The 20,171-nt window shown below is 35.2% G+C and overlaps 1 protein-coding gene across 5 annotated transcripts in view; it reads right to left on the bottom strand.

Annotated features, from left to right (window-relative positions):
• PPP1R13B (protein phosphatase 1 regulatory subunit 13B) overlaps positions 1-20,171 on the bottom strand; it is a 70,550-nt gene that overhangs the window by 6,766 nt on the left and 43,613 nt on the right. For 2 of the 5 annotated variants that reach the window (XM_085317357.1, XM_085317355.1), the window contains exons 5-13: positions 12,115-12,216; positions 10,855-11,029; positions 10,234-10,430; positions 9,584-9,748; positions 8,563-8,743; positions 6,567-6,722; positions 2,928-3,097; positions 1,574-2,075; positions 267-1,018 (exon numbers count right to left, since the gene is read on the bottom strand). In XM_085317357.1, the coding sequence (XP_085173483.1) occupies positions 267-1,018; positions 1,574-2,075; positions 2,928-3,097; positions 6,567-6,722; positions 8,563-8,743; positions 9,584-9,748; positions 10,234-10,430; positions 10,855-11,029; positions 12,115-12,216 (2,400 nt within the window). The remainder of the gene's footprint in view (positions 1-266; positions 1,019-1,573; positions 2,076-2,927; positions 3,098-6,566; positions 6,723-8,562; positions 8,744-9,583; positions 9,749-10,233; positions 10,431-10,854; positions 11,030-12,114; positions 12,217-20,171) is intronic. The other 3 variants (XM_085317356.1, XM_085317358.1, XM_085317359.1) reach the window with 3 other exon arrangements.

Here is a 20,171-nt window from a genome sequence, read left to right as displayed (position 1 = left end):
TAACAAGAGCATATCCCCAAAGTTGTTCTGTAGTCTAATGTATATATTTTACCTGTGTGCATATTTTCCTCTATTAAAATGCTACACTTGTAAAGAAACCAATATGTAAGAGTCTTCCTTGGTGCTCTCTTGGTTTTCTTTTATTTTAGTTTCCTAAAACTTAAAATGCAGCACACCATTTAGCATAGTATCATCATCTTCCAGTTTTGCTTAAATACACAACTCACTCTAACGTTGATATAATTGTCTTTTTTTGGGTCACTTACTGCAGGAAGTGGAGGAGGAACAGCTGGTGGTAAAGGAGCTTCTTCCTCTACTGGAGAGCTGACCTCAGGTGTGGGCGTGGATGAYGGTTCAACAGAAGGAACTATGGCAGGATTGTTGTTGTTATCTTCAGTTGTCTCTGATGTTTGATTTGTGGTTTCAGTGCTTATGAGTTCCTCAGTAGCAGGAGAAGGTAATTCATTATCATTGGCATCTGATGAAGGTGGTGGCTCATCAGGAAGAGGGACTGTAGGTGGCACAGAAATGGGTTCTTCAATATTGCCATTGGTACTAGTGTTACCATTATCAACGTCTGCTAAGATGCCTATAAAGTCCTGTGGGTTGCTTGGCTGGTAAAAAGGAGCACTTTCTATTCCTCCAGCAAGAGTATTAAAGCGCTGATACAGTAGTTTTTGTATATTTGGTCCGCTTGGGCCTTCAGGTTCAGTGATAGAGCTACGTTTCTTTAATGGCCTAGGAGCATTGGCCAATTTTCTTCTCAGAGCTTCAAGATCAGCATCACTTTGATATCGTAGGGGTGAATGTACGATAGGTGTAAGCTTAGTAGGACTGAGCGGACGAGGAATGTTTTCCACATTACTGTTTTCACTGGATGGTGGAACGTTTTCCAGCTCTTGATCTTTCTCAGAGACCTCAGTCTGGGGCTGCGAAGTCTGCGCAGGCAAAGAACCATGAAGAAATGGCAATGGTGAGGGAGAAGTTGAACCAGACTGTAAAACAGGTTTTCCATAAACTGAAGAAAAGAAAGAAGGAAAACAGTGAAGAATTGTTCTGAAATTACCCAATATCTGCAAATACACTGCATRTATCTCTGTTGCTACTAGTTCAAAACTAATATAGAAAAAAAAATCGAATTACATTGGAGTCTATCAAAACAGGAATAAGTACTTAGATGTTATTGATGGCAATGCTTCTTACAATTATAAATGGCAATAAGTAATGCCTAGAATGTTTTTCCTCTTTTAGGGGGAAATAGTATGAAGGAGAAAACTTCTCTAGACAAGATTTTTCAATTTATTTCTGAAAATATACGTAGAGTATCCAGATTATATAGTCTATTGATCTAAGAGCATCTTCTTTTAAATAAAAGGTAACTGAATATATACTTATCTATCACTCCCAAAATAACTGAGAACATTCTGCTGCCATGCTGCACATAAAATATCTTTCCTCTTCTCACAAATTTAGATGAGATTTTGAAGCAACAAGTAACTTATACAGAAATTAAACAAAGCCTAACAAATAACAATGTATTTCAAAGTGGGGAAAAAAACACAATATATTCTACCTGCTTTTACTGACTTATTTAATGTATTGTATACAGCTTGTTGGTAATTCTTTGGTGGTGTTGCTTGTTGAAGATACATTGAGTAGATGGAACTGGAGTTCACTGTCTGTGGTCCTTTTCTGGGAGACTGAGGTCTTGACCCTTTATCAGCTAGAAAAGGTCTGATAGCCACAGTCAAAGGCAGTTCTGGCCTGCCATCTCCTCCCGGAAACAAGGGGGGACCGGAAGGCTGATATGTAGGGCTGGGAGGTACAGAAATTCTCTGTTGAATCTGTTGTGAGGAACTGGGCTGATGTACATTGCTAGCTGGCGGTAGCGGAACAGGTCTTTGTCGATTCGTTATAGTGGTGCCAGGTCTGGGTAGACTGCCGTCCTTTCTTCTTTCTAGAGAATTTGTAGAACCTGTTCCTAAGGGAACTGGACTTGGATAGGTCCCATAGTTTTGAGGCAACTGCTTGCTCACACCAGGAATCGTTGGTGGCACTTTCCCCAGATCAAGACCCTATGTAAGAAAAATAACACTAGGATATGAATTTTAGGTATGCAATTTTGCTACATAAATACTCGTGAGCAAGAATATTTCACACTGAACAAAGCAAACTAATATTCTTATGTGACAGTGAAGGAGTTAACATACACAATTTGTGTTCCTTAATCACCAGACATGATTCTACCTTAATTTTTCACAAGACATCATCATAATGTCATAGACAGAGACTAGTGTTAAAGGTATTTTCATTTATGAATCAAAAGCCATTTGCATATTTTCTAAATTTGACTGACTAGTTCTAGGTTCTGGATCTCAGTATCTATTTGATAACACATAGTATGGTAACAATGACAGTTTACCAAAACAAATCAAAGACAAGATCCTTATTTGCTAAAGAGTACAGTCTTAAAGAATTCATAAAGTACAAGWATGACAATGCAAATAAACAGCAATGACAAGATCTCTGAAGGAGAAATTTAATGACTTTTTTTTAAAAGGATTTTTGTGAGAAAAAAGAGCACACATTGAAGAAGTGATAATCTATGCCAAGTAAAATAGAAACAAAGATCTGAAATAGAAAAATAGGAGGGTGGGGAAGATGATTAGGAGACACAAAGGGGAAAGGGAGAGACTGTGATGTAACGGAATAAGAACGCATAAAAAACACTGGAGCAGAAAAAAAATTCTAATGTTGTAAGAATAGAAAAAGAAGGAATATAAAGGTAATTTGATTTGTGATGCTTTTAATAATTATCAGCAAGAAAATGAAATGTGTAAATATCTAAAAGAGAGTTTGGCTACAGAAGCCAAAGGTTTACAATTTCAATAGACTAGATTTAAAAATACTCCATAGATGAAACGCACCAGCTTATCAGTACTTCCTAACGCTGAAGTTGGCAAAGGCTGGCTGGATATAGTTCCTTGTTTTAAAGCAGTATCCATGCTTGATTCTTTCCAGTCTGTGTTGGAGATCTGAGGGGGCTTTACCACAGGAGTTGAACTTTGTTTAAGTATTGGCCAATTTCCATCATTCGCTTGAAAACAAAGAAAAATATTATATTTAAGACAATCCATGTCATCATCATAAACAAGCAAAATAACACATGAAGTAGAATAGTTTAAGTTACAATAGGATGAATTTCATTCCAGAAATGAGATAAATCCTTATTAATGTCTGATTCAGAAATCAATACTGAAAGTTCAATCACTGTATATAATATACTGTTCATTAGCCTTTGATATGCAAACTGTATTATAAATTAGCTAAGAAAAAAATGGTTAAAATTTGAGTAAGGGTTGTACGTTCTGCTTTTAAAAGGCAAACTTTAAGTTAGGTTCAGAAAAAAAATCCTTACAGAAATATTCCAATAAATATGTTTCTTTTGATACAATTCAAAAACATTGTCAAAATACGCTAGATGTTAAATCTATGTAAGCTCTATATAAGCTCCAATTAGACTTAATCTAAATTTAAACTATTGTTACTAGATTCATTGAACCATACCAGGAATTAATTTGAACAATGTAGTGAAACAAAAACATACATTTCTTTGCTGGAATTGGCTTTTAACTTACCTTTTGTTTCTCCTCAACACACTTACCTAATCAGCATTGCCTCAGAGAGTTAATTTTACAGAAATGTATAAAGTCAGCTGGCAATTTCAAGTCACAACATCAAGATACAAGTCATGGGCTTTTATCCTCATCATATGCAAAAAAATCATGCATAGCTGCACGTAAACTGAGGCAACAAACCCTTAATGAWCTCCTAGATGCTTTGATATGTTCCTTTATTAACTGGAAGAGACTGTTTACTTTCTAATTCTAAGCAAGCAGTTTAAAAGGTCTGATAATTCGAACTGTTCTATAGTAACTAGAGAGATCCTTGGCTAGATCCAAAGGCTTTGACCTGCCTTTAAAAAGATTAAACTTCAGGTTTCTCTTACTCCAAGAAGGCCAGAGGTGATTTTCTCCTTCCCTGCTGCTCTGTAATGATCTTAGTGGAGCCTTTAAGCTTAATGCAGATGGCATGTAACAGATAACTAATTTTACTAGAGGATAACAAACAAAATGAAGTATACTGCAGGGAAAAAGGAAGATTTACTGAGATTTCTAGACCTCATAGTARAACAAGATCAAAAAAAAAGAAAAAAAGAAAAAAGAAAAAAAACTAAAAAAACCCAGAGGTACTTACTGGCAAAGCTTCTCATTTCATTTCAATTTTAAGCTGCTTAAAAACAAGATTAGCAAAACTATTTCTAGAATTCTTTTCCGTTCTCTGTCTACTATAAAAGTTAATTTAAGAAGAAGCTGCATAGGAATATTCTAATTATAGTGAATTTAACACCACCACTCTACTTGCTTTTGGAAAGCCTTATCCTCTTTTTCTGACTATCCATTTCTTTTCTCCCCAGAAGTGACAACCTGAAGATTTATTGACAATTAATGTTTTCAACATGAGCACAAATTCAGTCTATTAGTGCATAAATCTGTTTGTAAGCTTACTTCTAAGTGAGTAAAAAATATGAAGTTATACCTCTGCATATGATCTGCTCTACTAATTATTTTTGAAATATATACGTGCAGACCATTCCTTACCACAATATTATGTTACCCTTTCAAATTCAGATCAACTGTGGTTGAATACTGAGAGATGACAACTTTGGAGTAAGAATATTTTTGTGGTTGGTCATTGAAACAGAATTAACACTTGTGTATTTTTACACTAAGAATATAAATAATATGCAGTCCAGAAATCATTTTTCACACATACAAACTGCCAAGAAAGAGTGAGGTAAGGAGGCCCAGCTTAATACTGGTAACTTCCAAGAACTGGACATCCTGGGTGTTTTTTCCTTAATTATCTGGTTAACAAGAGCAAGATTAAAAGAGATGAATGTGTAAACACTCTAGCCCTAAATTATAGTACGTTTTCCAAGTATACATCAAATTTACATTTTCTGTACAAAATACACAGTAAACTGTACTTAGTTTATTTTACATAACAGTTTGAGAATTTTCATGATACCTTGGCCCCAGATTTGGGATAAAAACTGGCTTTGGCCAAGTCAATAGCAAGAATCCATTGGCTTCATTAGGACAAAAATGTCCTACTTCCATACTTCTAGTGAGGTTACAGTTCAGTAAAACTTCCATTCTAAAGATCAATACAAGCTCTTATAACTGATTCATACAAAAGATAAAGCATCTTTACTCATAAGCTTAGCTGTTAAGAAAGCACTTACAGAAACAGCAAAAATGCTAAAATACTTACTTCTCTTACCTGCATATATAAACACACAGACTTCTAATAGAGAGAGAGTTAAACAAAATTTTTTTTGTAATCCTTAGAGTTCCAAATATTAGTTTGGTCATCCCTGAATCCTGAGGTAACACGTTGGAAATAAAATTCAGACTCCTCCTCCCCTCTCTGACATCTCCGTTTAATTCTACTTCTATAAACATCAGAGCGTAACACTTCCCATCTTTGTGTCCTTCGTATTACATCTGGCAGACCTGCCAAATGTCACGTGTACTGCATGGGTGCACATTGCCTGCATTCCCATAACCCAAGCTGAATTTCACGCATGTAAATAAGCTGCTGTTGCAATTTGCAACGGCAGCATATGGCGCCAGAGGCTGACACGATGGATGCTAAGAGGAGGCAACCAAACAGCTTTTGCCTTTTTTTTTTTTTTTTTTTTTTTTTTTTTTTTAATCTTTTGTTAGACTGAACAGGTCCCAGACACTCATATCCATCTAATGGCAACACCCTTCTGGCAAGTCCCAACAGACATCCCACAACCACTTCACCCAGCTACCTTCATTTGCTCCTGCAAATGTACCCTCCTATCATTTGTAAGACTACCAACAATCCACCTATTTCATCTCTCATTAATCCATTTGGCACTTACATAAATCAGGCAGTGAGGAAAGACAAAAGCTTTTGTATATTTTCTCTTGATTTCACCTAAACGTTTTTACAGATATGGATTCTAGAGAGTTGCTATAGCAACTGAACTGCAAACCAAGTRTAACATTTTTGTCTTACTGAAGCCAATGAGCTTCTTGCTATTGACTTGGCCAAAGTCAGTTTTTATCCCAAATCTGAGGCCAATGTATCACGAAAATTCTCAAACTCCTACATAAAATAACTCAAACTAAACCTGTATCCATTACATTTATTTAATCTTAGATATCCTAAAACATGCTTTGATGATTAGCACAGAATTTCTAGTAATTCCTTTTTTCAGGATTTTTCAATGAGGAAAACTCATTCTTCGTGTAAGTCTACTGCAGTACCCCAGGGGTGAATCTGCTGCAAATGTTTCCTTCAAAGAAAAGCAACTTCCAAGCAATTTTACATTTCAACAGCATCTACTGCATACCAGAACACAGCATAAGTTCTTAAGATGCTGTTTAATATGCATCTGTATGAAAGAGCTCAGATGATCATATTAAAAACTGAGTTCTTAGCTAGCCAAAGATCTTCTACAGACTCACAGTGTTGGGTGTCAAAGACAGTAGGTGCCAGGCRGATGACATTGTGAACAGCAGACTGAAGAGAGGTGGAAGGTGACAGAATAGGATCCACTATTATGTCTAAATCAGAAACCTTCCAGGTGTCTGGAGATTTTTTCACACACCCACAGTCTGTCTCTACCGGACACACCAAGGCAGATCCAGTTACACAGAAAAAAAAAGAAAAAAAAAAGTGGTGGAAAAATTATAACAATGACAATGGAGAAATTAGAACAGGAAAACTCAGATAATGAGAAATAAAAGCAGGACAGTTGAAAAAATTCTCAAAGTTGTTTTCCTTCCTGTGAGTAGTATTTTCTTACACAAATTTATCTTGAGGGATTTTCTTCAGATATGTTCAGAGTAATAAACAAAGTCAGTGCTACAGTAGAATAATCCCTTTGATAAAAGCAAGTAACCTGTTCCTACAAGTGGGAATGTATTATTGATATTGGTTGGTATGTCCAAAACAATGAATTATTTTTGGTCTGAGAATTTAGAAGTTATAAATTGTCCTTTCCTATATATAGGAAAGAGGAATTCACATGTCCAATACCAAATGTGCTGCAAATCTGTCATTGTACCCTACAACACAGTATGGGGTTTGTACAGTATTTGACTTCTACTAAAGGTATTATTTTATCACTGATATCAAAGGAAAACACTGTTTTTTTTCAGCTCCATTTGGATGGTTTCATTTCCCGACCCTGGGTTGATTGGTTGGCTTGTTTGTTTGGGTTTTTCCCCCTGTTCTTTCAATAAGACTGGTAGACTATGTACTAGAACTAGACATCTCACATGTTTCTACAAAAACAGAACACAGACAAATCTTTAGTGCCATCTTTAACTTTCTGTCTGAAGATTAAACTTTTGGCAAGTATTTGGTTATATAGAATAAGCAAGACTAATGACATATCCTTGGTAGAAGATTATTTCACAGACCTTATTAAATTGTTAGGGTCTATCCTACAGAAACATTCAGCAGTCTTCCCTCCATCTCCTCTTGCCCATTCAGAAGCATTCTGCCAACTCTGCTGGACTACTCAGTATTAAGTACTGGAAAACATGTTAATATTGCAGGAGCTTTGCTCTAGTGGTCATACTCATTTTTAGATCTCTCATAGAAGAGCACTCAAACCAACTCCTATGGTCACATCCATGGGACTGTGCATTTTTATCTACATTAAGCAGGTGCTTCCTGCCAGCCACTTTCAGTATTCTGTTTTTGCCAAAATGTTTACTGATAAATTGACCAGACAGGTGAGCTTCGCCAGAATAAAAACTCAAGGCACAAGTGGCATGGCCTGCCTCTTTCAGCCTCCAATGTAAATAAAAAACTGTATTTTCTATTTATTCAATATAGAGGGAATTATTAATTATTAATTATAGGAGACATAGAGCCAATTCCAGATAGCAAGGTATGGGCAGTATTCTGAAAGTCCTCCTTTGCTAATGAAGACAGAAACAGTTAAACAGCATCCACACTAAGGTTACCCATTTCAGAAATGCTTCAAAAAAGTCTACGCTGCAACCTCCAATTGTTGTATCTCAGCTGCAGTTGGTCTTCYGAGAAGCAATACTGTTCTTACTAGTCCAATAGCTTTGTTTTATTTAAGAAAAGGCAACATACTGTAAAGTTGTTTATAATATAGTTTGCCACAAAGTTGATTCCATTAATACACAGAAACACTTGAACTAATTGAAAAGCTGTTAAAGACAGAACATGAAAGTTGTGAAGAAGCATGTGTTCCTTTTTAGTGGCGTATCAGCTAGCAAAATTACAAAGACAATAGCCTCAGTCTCCTAGGAAAAATTCATGCTTTGTATCAAATGACTAATGTCCAATTCACAGAACAGTATCAACATATCTAAAACTTGCCTCCAGTACATAGATTGTCCTGACACAGAATAATCTCCTTTTCCCTGTTACTCCTTTCCAAATAATGTATACAAATAAACACTAYATTTAAGTGCTTACCAGATTTTGATCTTCCATGTGTTGAGCCAGATGCAATGGTGAGAGACTGTGGTTTAACTGGATCTACTGGTACAGTATAAGTGCCAGCACTTGGAACTTGGATATAAGGTCCCACTGCCGCAACCCTTCCTGAAGCACTCAAAGATGACTGGGGCGATGAAGTTCCATTAATACGGTTCAACTAAAAAGAGACAAATCAAAACATGTGAACTTCCATCTACTCTAGGCATTTGCTGTGCATGACTAGGAGGTTTAATTATCTAGAACAATGCACTGTATTAAGTTACCTTAATGTAATAATTAAGTGATCGTACTTGGTGCTTCTACAAAAACATGAAGTAGAAAGACAAATTTCATTCTCTAAAATAAACAACCTCAGAAGTTAAGGTTCTCAGTCACAGCACATGTTTCACAAAGAAAACTTTCTTCTGTGCAAAGTTTCTTTTCATTGCCTCATCTTCGGCAAATGGGCTAAAACGAGTTCTTARATGATCAAACAGCCTTTGTGTTACCTCCAACCGGGAATATGTATGGGAATCTAGAAGTGCTCTCTCTAGTCCTTAGACTAATGGTCTGTTGTGCAACTAATTTCTATTTAAAGTCCCTGACAACTGCTATGACTAACTTCATCAGACCATTTACATTTATATCACTTTTCTGCTCCAGGAAAGGAAGTCAAAAAGTTCATTTTGGAAGATTAATATTTTATAAATAATCCAAACTTAAYATGTGCCCTGAAGCACCAGCCCATTATCAACTTTTCCTTTCTACAAATATAAATGGCTATAAATCTTAATACAGCATAGTCTTTACTACAAAGAAAAATAAAAGAAAGGACATTTTGTCTGAGAGTTTTCTGACATCTAAGGAAAATCTTAAAATAGTTTTCAAGAGTCTGTTATTCTTAAAGTAGGTTCTTTAGGTGAAGGTGTATTACTCAGCTGGAGAAAAGTGACACATTATGTAGTTTTTATAGGCTCTTGAAAAACTRAAGTGTGGCCCTTTTAATAGTTTATCTTACAGGAATGTTTTCTTTTTGACGTGCCTCAACTTTTTTCTTGTACAGTCGTTCTCGCAGCTCATTGATTCGCTTGTCCATCATAGCCACCTCCATGTTACGTTTGTTTAATAGTTCTTTCTGCTGCTGAAGCTTTGAGTTCTGCTCCTGGTTAAGCCTGTTACGAATCTTAAAAAATGCAGTTGTTATGAAAGTTACTTCATTCTATCTACTGTACAATTTATTTTTAATATGGTGTTAAAAAACCTGGAGCAAAATAGACCAGCTATGTTCTGAGTCTCTAATTCTGTTCTTTGACATAACCTGTCAAATTAGCATTTACAACCGAAACACTTAAAAAGAAAACAGTGAAAAAAGGTATGTCCCAAGAAGCAAGTGGACACTCACAAATGTGTATGTAGAATGCATCCAATATACATCCAATATACAACAACTGATCTGAAGCATCTAGGCCTAAGAATATTTCATAAAGTAACTCCAAAAACTAATTAAGTTCTCTYGTGAGATTTATATACTAAAACCACATTAACTACATTCCAACATACCCGTTTCATGGAATGTCTCAGAATCAATTGTCCTAACAACATGAGGCCAGTAATATTACTTCTGTTAATCTACAGATATAGTTTAAACAGCATCTCTCAGTTACTTACCTGTAGCTCTTGATACAATTTTTTCAGTTCTACTGCTGCAGGTCCTGTCACCTGTCCATTGTAAGACTGAAATCCATTCAGTTTTCCTTTCCTTAAGTCCTCCAGTTGCTGCGTGAGTTGATCCACTTTTAACACTGCAGCCTGTAGTTCCTGCTGCTTTTCCTGGAACATGGCACTGATATGCTCAATTTCAGTTGCTATGATTAACAGAATAACAGTAGGAAAAAAACAATTAAGTAGAGCACAAATACAGTTTACTTGCTATTTTTTTTATTTCTACAGGTATTGAGAAATGCAACAGGCTAATTTTAAATCCAGTTTATACCTGCAGCATATGAAATATATAAAATTATAATAAAATTATAATGTATTGGGAATTATAAATATATTATAAATATTTCCAATAGTTACTCTGACCACTTACTCTGACCTTATGGCTGACCCTATAAAGCAAAATAGCTACATATGTACAAAGCATGTACAAATTTCCTAGAAACAAGGCTCTGTAAGACAAAATAAACATCCTATCTAAAGTTCTGCTACAGTACATGTACAGTTATKTGCTAGTCATGTACTTAATAGTAAATTAAGTCACATAAATTACTTAAAAATTCCACATACACAGATTGCCATTCATGATCTTGCTATAATCCACTTGTCCTCTCATGGCACGAATTTTTTTCAGCTTTGTCTCCTGGGTTTCAACTCGTTCTTTAAGTTTTTGAAGCTTTTCACTCTCAGAAACAGACTGCTGCTGGCGGCGTTCTTGCTGCTTCAGATAACGTAAACGTTGTTCCTGGCAAAACAAGGTTTTGGACAAGAGGTAGCTGTTACCCATTTAATTAAAAACAAAGTGGACTTATAAGAATCCATCACTATGATCAGTGAATTTTCTTTCCAGAAATCTGAAAAAGTTTCATCTAGTTAAAACATCCATCAGTCCTTSTAGAGAAGCTCTTAACATTAATTTACACATAAAACAAATCTCTTTTAGAGCACAAAAATTCAGATGTTTCAGACCAAGTATCAAACTACATATATATGCACAAACAATCCTAGCCTGAACACTCAAACACATCTGTGAAGCTTCCTCCAGCATTTGTTTTCTGCTGCTAGTAACACTTTCCCAGCTGTTGCAAAGTGGGCTTCCAATACTATTGCCCAGTTTCCCAAAAGAGACAAAATATGCCCAGTAGGCTGTTTCAAACAAGCTGACCTACTTTAAGAAAACATTCCAGTTTAAAATAAGAGCCTGTCCACTGGGCACACAAAGAAGATGCCTCGTTCTTCTATATTATTTCCAACAAAAAAGAACAACAGAATTGTTAGGATGGTTTCTTTTAAAAATACTGTGTGGAATTCCAAGTATTCAGTTCATACTGTATTTTGTAACACCCCAAATAATGTTAAAACATTAACTCCACTCTCAGGTTTGAAAATATACCTAGATTGTTATGCCTCAGACTATGGAAATGTAATGTATAAATACATACAAAATGAGCATATTCTCTTCTCACTCCACTGTTACTATACTGAAGTGAATAAACTACTAAGTATAAGCATAGAATTAAGCTTGGTCTATCACAGATTATGAAATAAGCCTCACGAAAAAAAAAACAAATAAAATCTAGCCGTGTTTTTACAAAGGCATGTAACTGTTGGCTTGACAAAGATTATTGTAATATTATTTAAACYAAAATGTTTTATATTGCCTACTTTAAGATTAACTTTTTAAAGCAATGGATTTCTCTTGTCTTTCTTTAGCTTTTCTAGAATGAATTGGTGCATTTCTCTGTAGTGATAAAAGTTAGGTTTGCATATGTTGAAGGAAATTTGTATTTATTACGATCTCTACATTTTGTTTGCTGCTAACATTATTACCTTAGCAACCAACATTTGCTGTTGATTCTCAATCTGCTGCTGTTGTCGGGCAGCCATATCTTGAAGTTCAGAAAGAGTGAGCTCAACGCGAGGATTCCCAACCTGCAGACCACAAAATGTTACGTTAACGTGGTTAGCTTCTAGTGTTAGAATATTTAATAAATTAATAAAAACATGCAGTCTTTAATAAATTYCATATTAAAGTAACTCTACTCAAATTTAGTAATTTTCTTTTTTTGAATCATACCTATCATGCAACATTAAAGACATTACAAGCCAAGATGTAAACAGGCAAAAAAATCCCCCTCAAAAAACAAAAATCCACCCAAAGAATATGGCTACACTGGAACTAAGAGAAACATTTATACTCTGCCATGTACTATCTTCTGAAGGAAGATTAGAATCAATATAAATGATAGAAAGCTACACTTCAGATTATCTACTCATAGGACCAAAATAGTACTTGGTGTGGGTACCAGACTTATTTCTCATTAAGAAAATAATTTTTTATTTATTTCTCTTATAGTTCACACACACCTATGAAAGAACTTCTCATTTCTGAAATAGTTGACAAACTTACTTTTTTGAAACACACTTGCGTTAATGGCAGCATTTTCCTGCTTTCACGGTCAGCTAGGTTGATTTCCCTTGGCAAACGAAGCATAGTAATGGCACTATGATTCAGCGYGTCACTTCCATGTAAGAATCATTTTTTGACAAAGTTTTGATTCAACCTTCTCTGTCTCATTACATAAGAATTCCCCCTTTATTGCCCTCTAGAGCTTGAGTTGTTCACTTTCTATAAGCAAAATCATCCAGTATACTAAGTACTCCTTTGAGCATCATTATATTCATGAGAGCTTAGAAATCCAGCAAGAATCACAGGCTACCTGTCAAAGATTTCCACACGGACCTCCATCACTTATCTTGAAGTGCCAAATAACATATACTATGTGTTAAGATACTAAAACTCAATGAAAGACATTCTACCAGATCAGTCCAAGACTCCTGATTATGAAATCAAGTTTGATGTCCCCAGACAAGATTCACAGTTCAAATACAAAAGAACTCTTTCTCTTTTGATTATGTAGTCTTCCAAAATAAATTTTTAGACCAATAATACTGCATTTTTTTAAGCAACAGCTTTTTTCAATTAGATTAGAACTCCCTCCTCATTACAATAAGCTGCAAAAGAGAAAAGGGAGGGAAAAAAGAAAAAAAAAAAAAAAAAAGTTTAGCTTAGAAAGGTTCCTAGTTTTTGCGAGTTTGTATGACAACACTAGTTAAACCATAGATTTGTGTATTAACATACAGGGAGGGAAAAAAGAAAAAAAAAAAAACACTTTTGTCTCCTAAAGTTCATGAAGCCTCAATAGTAAAGATGACAAATTTTAGACAGAGGGAAAAAAAATATTACTAAGGGATAGGTACAGAACTCCGAAGACCACATGCTGAACTCAAGATTTCTGATGTGTTTACAGTCTCTTTAGACTTCAGGCCACATACATCTTATCTATTGAAATAGAAAGCTCTGACTGTCAATTGGTTCTGCTTATGCTAGACAACCAACTTAAGCTCCTGTACACCTTCTCTAGAGAAACAAAAAGCCTTCATATTTAGTTCCCCACCTTCCATTCCCACTGTCTGCTTATTGCTGTCCCCTTTGCTATGCCAGTTCAATGTTTGCAAGCTTGCACTCCAAAAAAGGACCAACCATCGAATCCTACAAGCATGTTAAAACCTCTCCCCCACCACAAAGTAAAAGGAGCAGAGAAGAAAGAAAACACTTAATGCCTGTTCACTTCACTGGCCTGGATCTGGATTCCAGTTCCAATCGCCTAACCAGTTGCATCAGCAGATCTGGAAGGATGGCAAAACTACAACTCAAAGACAAGAATAAGTGGTCAGAGCAAAACAGAACAGGAACCTTCTAAATTGACTTTGGGGCTGCAAACAATGTATTCAGAACTACACTATAAGAAGTTTTTTTAATMCTGACCTTTAGGTCAAATGATGTTTTGTAACTATTGCAGCTAGAGTTGSCTGAAGAATTATTCTGGCAGTTAGACACATTGAAACAGACTGACAGAAATTCCTTGAAGATACATAGGAAGCTTGTGCCATTCAAAGAAGCTCTATTTGATTAGCAAATGTATGTATGACAGCTTGCTTATCAATGTGATAAAAGTAGCCAAGGAATAAGGTTTTCTACTAAATTAATCTAATCCTTTAAGCTTCTTTTCTTTCACTATAGATTTAGATGTATGCAAGTAGTACAAGTCTTGTAGTGTTGATTATGGTACATAAAGAMCTCTGGCAAAGAAGAATTTAAAATAACATTCAGTTGTTTCAGAAAGAACTGGTTATGTATGGTCTGAACATTTATATTTATGCTAGGGTAGCCTTCAGTGTCCTTCACATAATTGTTAAGTATTTCTGCTTACAGTCACAGAAATTTAATTACAGACTAATTAAAGAGAGGTCAAATTGTTTGATTTTTCTCTCTCTGAAAAATAACAGTTCCAGAGAAGCATCCAGTAATCTGCTGTCCTTTTAAGGAGACGCTGAAATGACCAAAACCATGCAGCTGTTGCATGCACAGATGAAACTTATGTTACCAAAYTTCATCTGGCATTTGTTACTGTGGTATATGCCTGCTGCCCAGTGAGACAAGCTCAGCCGACAGATTTGCTTCTGGATTTAAATGATTATAGTTTTAAATATTGCTTTTTTCCACGACTATTACAGCTTCAGACATCAAATTGGCACTGTGCATTGTATCCAAGTGACAGTACACATAGGGTATGAAATATACATCCGTATGATCTTTATGCAAAAATGTCAGTGTGTATTTTGTTGCAGTCATCGTAGAAAAGTAGTCTTACTGAAAGCCCCAAAGCAAGATTTCAGATAAAGTGAGTTCTACAGCAGAGATTACTGTTCTACTCTAGAGGCAACAAAATCTGGACTAGTGCTTTGACATTTTTGATTCACAAAGCAGAGAGGTGTTGTTTTGCAAGTTTTGTTTGTTTTTTTAATCAATGACATCAGCTCTGTAACTAAGGTAAGATTTGGAGAAAGCTAACAGATCATGGAAAAAAAAAAAACAGTATTAGATGAAAATTTAACACTGGAAAATCTGAGTTCAGCTGGAGTAGCGAAAAAAGCTTTTGTAGAAGTCCATCACACAGTGAGAACCCACGATGAAGAAAGTAAAATGTGAATCAAAGGACTGGGCTTAAATGCATCGCACTCCAGATTTGCTTTAGTCCATGTCAACATACAACAATTAACGGTGCTACATGAGTAATTATGCTCCAGCTGTTCAATCACCGGGGCAGCTGATGACGCAGCATCACAGCCAGATCACACCCCAGAATGATCTCTCAACTTTCTTTTTCCACCAGTATCAAAAGTTAAAAGTAGGCRAAAGAATTAACTATGGAGGAATGCTTCTCTTCTCTTACAGACACAGAGTTCCTGGTTGTCCCAAGAAAGTTAACTGATTTAGTCTAAGCTCTGGACCTGATGAGTCCCTTTTAAAGATTTAAAGGTTTAGTCTTCATGTCAATGGACTAGGTGTTAAAAGCCTGAAGTGAGATGAAGGTTTAAGTGCAACCACTAATGGTAAAGCTTAAAACAGGGGAACATATAAAAGACTAATTTTACTGCAGTCAGTTAGAAGAAATTGAGAAACAGTTTGGATGCTTCACCTCATTCACTGCTAGGATACATGGCATTTGTGTGCTGCTTCAGAAGAAGCTTCTTAAGAGATTCTAACATAATCTCTTAAATGATTTGTGTAGCCTATGTAGGTCCGGGATATTATCAACACAGAGACTGGAAGACAAATAYCGAAAGGAAAAGTAGTACAGACAAAAAGAGGGGAGGGAAACAACAAACTGACAAAATAGAGATACAGACAAAGACGTAAACCCGACACAATTCCAACTTCAGATTAATACTTAACTCCCTTATTATTGTTGTACTGGTACAGTAGACTTCCCATTTTTGGTTTGAATATAGACTTTTCACTTTTTACACTAATAGAGGAAGTTAAGTAGTGTGCATATGAAAGACTTTAGCACCATTAAAAAGAGACAAATTCAGTTCCGAGCCTTGAAAATAGAGATGAGAAAGAATACAGTTCTTTAAAAACTTAATGTACACTGGAAACAAGAATGGCTCTTTGCAGTTAATACAAAAATATATATTTTAATAAGTTACTACTGTTTAAAGCTTTTTATGGAATATTTAGGAGACATTAGTGGGGATTTATCACTTCCTTTGAATTTCAAAGCTAATAAATCATCTACAAGATCAATGTATAACATTACTGAATATGATCTGCAATTTATACAATGCTGTGACAACATGTAAAACCAAATATTAGACATTAAAAAAAWGCACTATTTCAAAACATTGAGTTTTTAAATCAAAAAACAGAGGTAATTTAAAACTGCACATTCAATTACTTAAAATAAATAATCTAAATGATTCCTCTCCCCTCCCTCCCCCCATTACGTGCTAAGAAAAAGAAGTGCAGTGTAACAAGACAAATTCCAAAAGCTAACACCAAATATCTGCTTTGTTCTTCAGGGAAGAAAAAACCCCAAACAAACAAACAAAACACTGCAACCTTTGAATTGCACTTTTTTACTGAAAGAGAATATCAACTTTTGAAAAATTTTGGCATAATTTGGAAAATTCGAAATAGCTCGGTATCTACTGTAATTCAGTCAGTTGACTGGATCAACACAAGACCCAAACTACCGCACTGTAATAATTCAATAAACAAAGCAGCATCTTCAAACCACATGACTATGTTATCAGTAAAACAAGTTAAATTATACCATTTTGCTATCCCCACTACAGTCAATATCGCTCAAAAACATTTAATTCTCTTTGTTTTTTCATCTACGGAAAGCTGTATTTGAAACTGTTTCAAATGAGTGTTCACAAAAGATAATATAGTCAAAAAAATTTTTACAGGCTGTACAAGAACAACCAAACCCATCAAAAACATGCTCCCTCCTTCCTTTGCTGAATCAAGGCTCAGAGATCCCAGACTAAAGAAGAAAGGTGACTTAGTTCCTCTACTTTTGGAAGTCAACAGGGTAGACTCATAATGCAGTTCTGTTGTATCTGACAACAAGGCTCTCTTCRAGGTAAAAACCACCTAACACACTGATTTTCTACTCCAACACTTTGTTAATGYGCATGGTAATTTTAAAAGGAAAAAGACTGAACTGAATAGAGTGTACATTTTTTTTTTCTTTCTCAACTTAACGTGACTTACGACAGACAGACTTCCTTCACAACATTCTTTAAGCCCAAATAACTTGTGCGCCATTCTGGCCACCAGCTATTAAAATGGAAGAGAGTTTATTATTAAAGTAATAATAAATTACAGACTTACAGGTTTGAATTGTGTAAGAAAATAAGAAAGCTTTGCCAAGAGCCATCCACAAGCCAAAATCTGCCCACTTGAGACAAGAAAACAATAGCAAAACTAGATGCTGCTCCTAGAATATGTTCCCATCTGATGACTTCTTTGGCCATGGACTTCCATCAGAAGAACTTAAATCTCTACTGCTGGACTGTGAAGACATGTCTCAAAAGGGGCTCCAAATGGTTTCAAGGCTTCCTCTGGATCCTTGAGTTTGTAAGTCAAATTTTTTTTTTTTTTTTAAAAAAAAAAGACTTGGTAGTATTTTCTCCAAACCTGTAACTTCTGTTCAAAAATAGGCACATACTTGCATGAGATTAGGCAAAAACATTAGCATGTTTGCCTCCTCTCTGCATTGATAATCAGTTAAAGTTAAGAACAYTGACAGTTCATTCTGTTACCACTAGTATTTTTCAGAATAACACTGCCCAAGAAAGAAAAACATTTTATTCTTCTAAGAAGCCTTGTTTAAAAATATATGCAGATTCAAGAAGAGGTAACTACATAATTATACATTTTTCAAAGTAAAAAGGCAATCTCACCAAATGAAAATTACAGATTTTCTAAATGCAAAATGAAACAGAGTGCACAATGACRACAAAAATGGGTGTGTAAAAGCACCAGAAAATAAAAAGGTTTGATTCAAWAATTCAGAACTAGTACTGCTTTAAACAAGCATATCTGAATGTGCAACTTATAATGCCTYCAAAAACCCTGTATTAATACTGAATGTAAAATACAAGATGAATRCAAATATTAGCATATAAAACTACTACAATATTCCACTTAAAGTGTAATGCTTAAAAAGTTTTCTGTACAAGCCAAAACAACAAAGCATAGGAAACAGTGACAATTAACCATTTAAATACAAACTCCCCRTGAGAAATCTTTTACTGTTTACCTTACCAAAAACCAGTAAGTGTATCTTTCACTTAAAGTACCTACACAGTATCTAGGAATGAAAAGAGGCGTCAGCTGAGGGAAAATAAATAAATAAATTTGAAACCTGTAACTTCACTCGCAGGTGCTTCCTTTTAATCCACATGGCAAAAGTAGCACAGACCAAGCAGATGTCTTCAACTTCAAGTCAACTCTTTATGAAAGGATTGTAATTGATTTCAGGTCTCCAGAGGCAGCAGAGTTTATGAAATTTCTTGAAAATTAGTGAGTTTTGCCTTATAAAGATCTAGTTGAATCAATCAGTTTCTTTAGATCATTTCATCTTAACTGAGTTTACTTATAAACTGTATTCAAACAAAACAGCTCAGGGGGAGGAAACAAAATTCCTTCTTCAGGAACTAATATTATATAAGGCGAAAAGAGCCATGTATTTGCTCAGCACTTTAATGAGGTTGTTGGTTTCTCAGATTCCTAAGTTTATACTGCTCATGCAAGTTATTAACTATTTCATTCACGAAGTTGCTCATTTTTCATAACAAATATGAGCCTATCACATTTGAGGTCCAGACCTTCTCCTTTCTCCTCCAGCAAGAGGAACCTACCTCCTACAGAACAGCCTTCTAAAGGAGGAACCAAAAAAACCACTACAAACATCTACTCCTCCAGAGTCCACAGATTCGTTTGCTACATGGTGATACATCAAAGGAGACAGTTTTGCTGAACTGTAAATTTCTTTTCATTGATTCAATGAACATTGATGAGCATTTAAACATACAGATGAACTCCTAAATAAAATGCTATAGAGCAAAGACAGAATTATTAGACACTGAGAAAATACTATGGATGGCTCATACGGACAAAAATACTTTGCACCTATATTGCCTGATTTCTTACTATTGACAAGCATTTTAAAGAAATTTGTCTGTATTTTATATAGCATGTCATTTTATAAGGACATGGTGGGAGAGAGAACTTCCAATCAACTGGAGTTTCAGCTTCTGACATATTACCCTCCCACTACAGACTAAAACGTTGCCACTTGATGATTAACATTGAGAAAGGTGGGATGAACGGTACAGCAATAATTAGTGTGGAAACCAGTTTACAAGCAGTCTCAAAATAAGCCACACCTTAGACAATTAAAAAAAGAAACCTCCTTTACCATTTAATTCTACATGTCAGTCTGGTTACTTTGAAAGTTCATTTTCCTGATCCTCTTGCCTTTATTTCTATCCTCAGACTACACTGKTTTTTTTTCTATTGTCACAACCTCCTCATGCTTTTTTTACTCAGTCCACATACTTCTGCACTGCTATGAAATGGCTAATTCACTGGCAACCCGCAACAGTAATGGAAAAACTGCATCTGAACTCACTTTTCTGTGACAACATATTGTAGTTAGATATTCAAGCAATAAGGAGATAATCCAACAATCTTCTGCCTTTATTCTCATCAGAAAACTATTTTTTCAGTTTAAGAGGAATCTAATTATGTCAATATTAAAAACAAARCCTCATGAAATTGACTTTGAAACAGACTATTTTTAAAAAAGATAATTAAGATGCAGTTTTATTTTGTTCAATTATTTGCCTTCCTGTTTAAGTCATAAAGATATTTTTTGATCATTTTCTAAGTTTGCACTGGTAAGAACAGAAATTTACTTTGAAAATAGTAATAAAACATCTACTAAACCCACCCCTGAGAATGC

Source organism: Rhea americana, unplaced genomic scaffold, assembly GCF_003343005.1.
Source record: "Rhea americana isolate MKP2758 unplaced genomic scaffold, rheAme1 scaffold_5, whole genome shotgun sequence".
Taxonomy (NCBI): Eukaryota; Metazoa; Chordata; class Aves; order Rheiformes; family Rheidae; genus Rhea; species Rhea americana.
The sequence above is the reverse complement of the archived record's forward strand: the minus strand, read 5'-3'. Positions and strand labels throughout refer to the sequence as shown.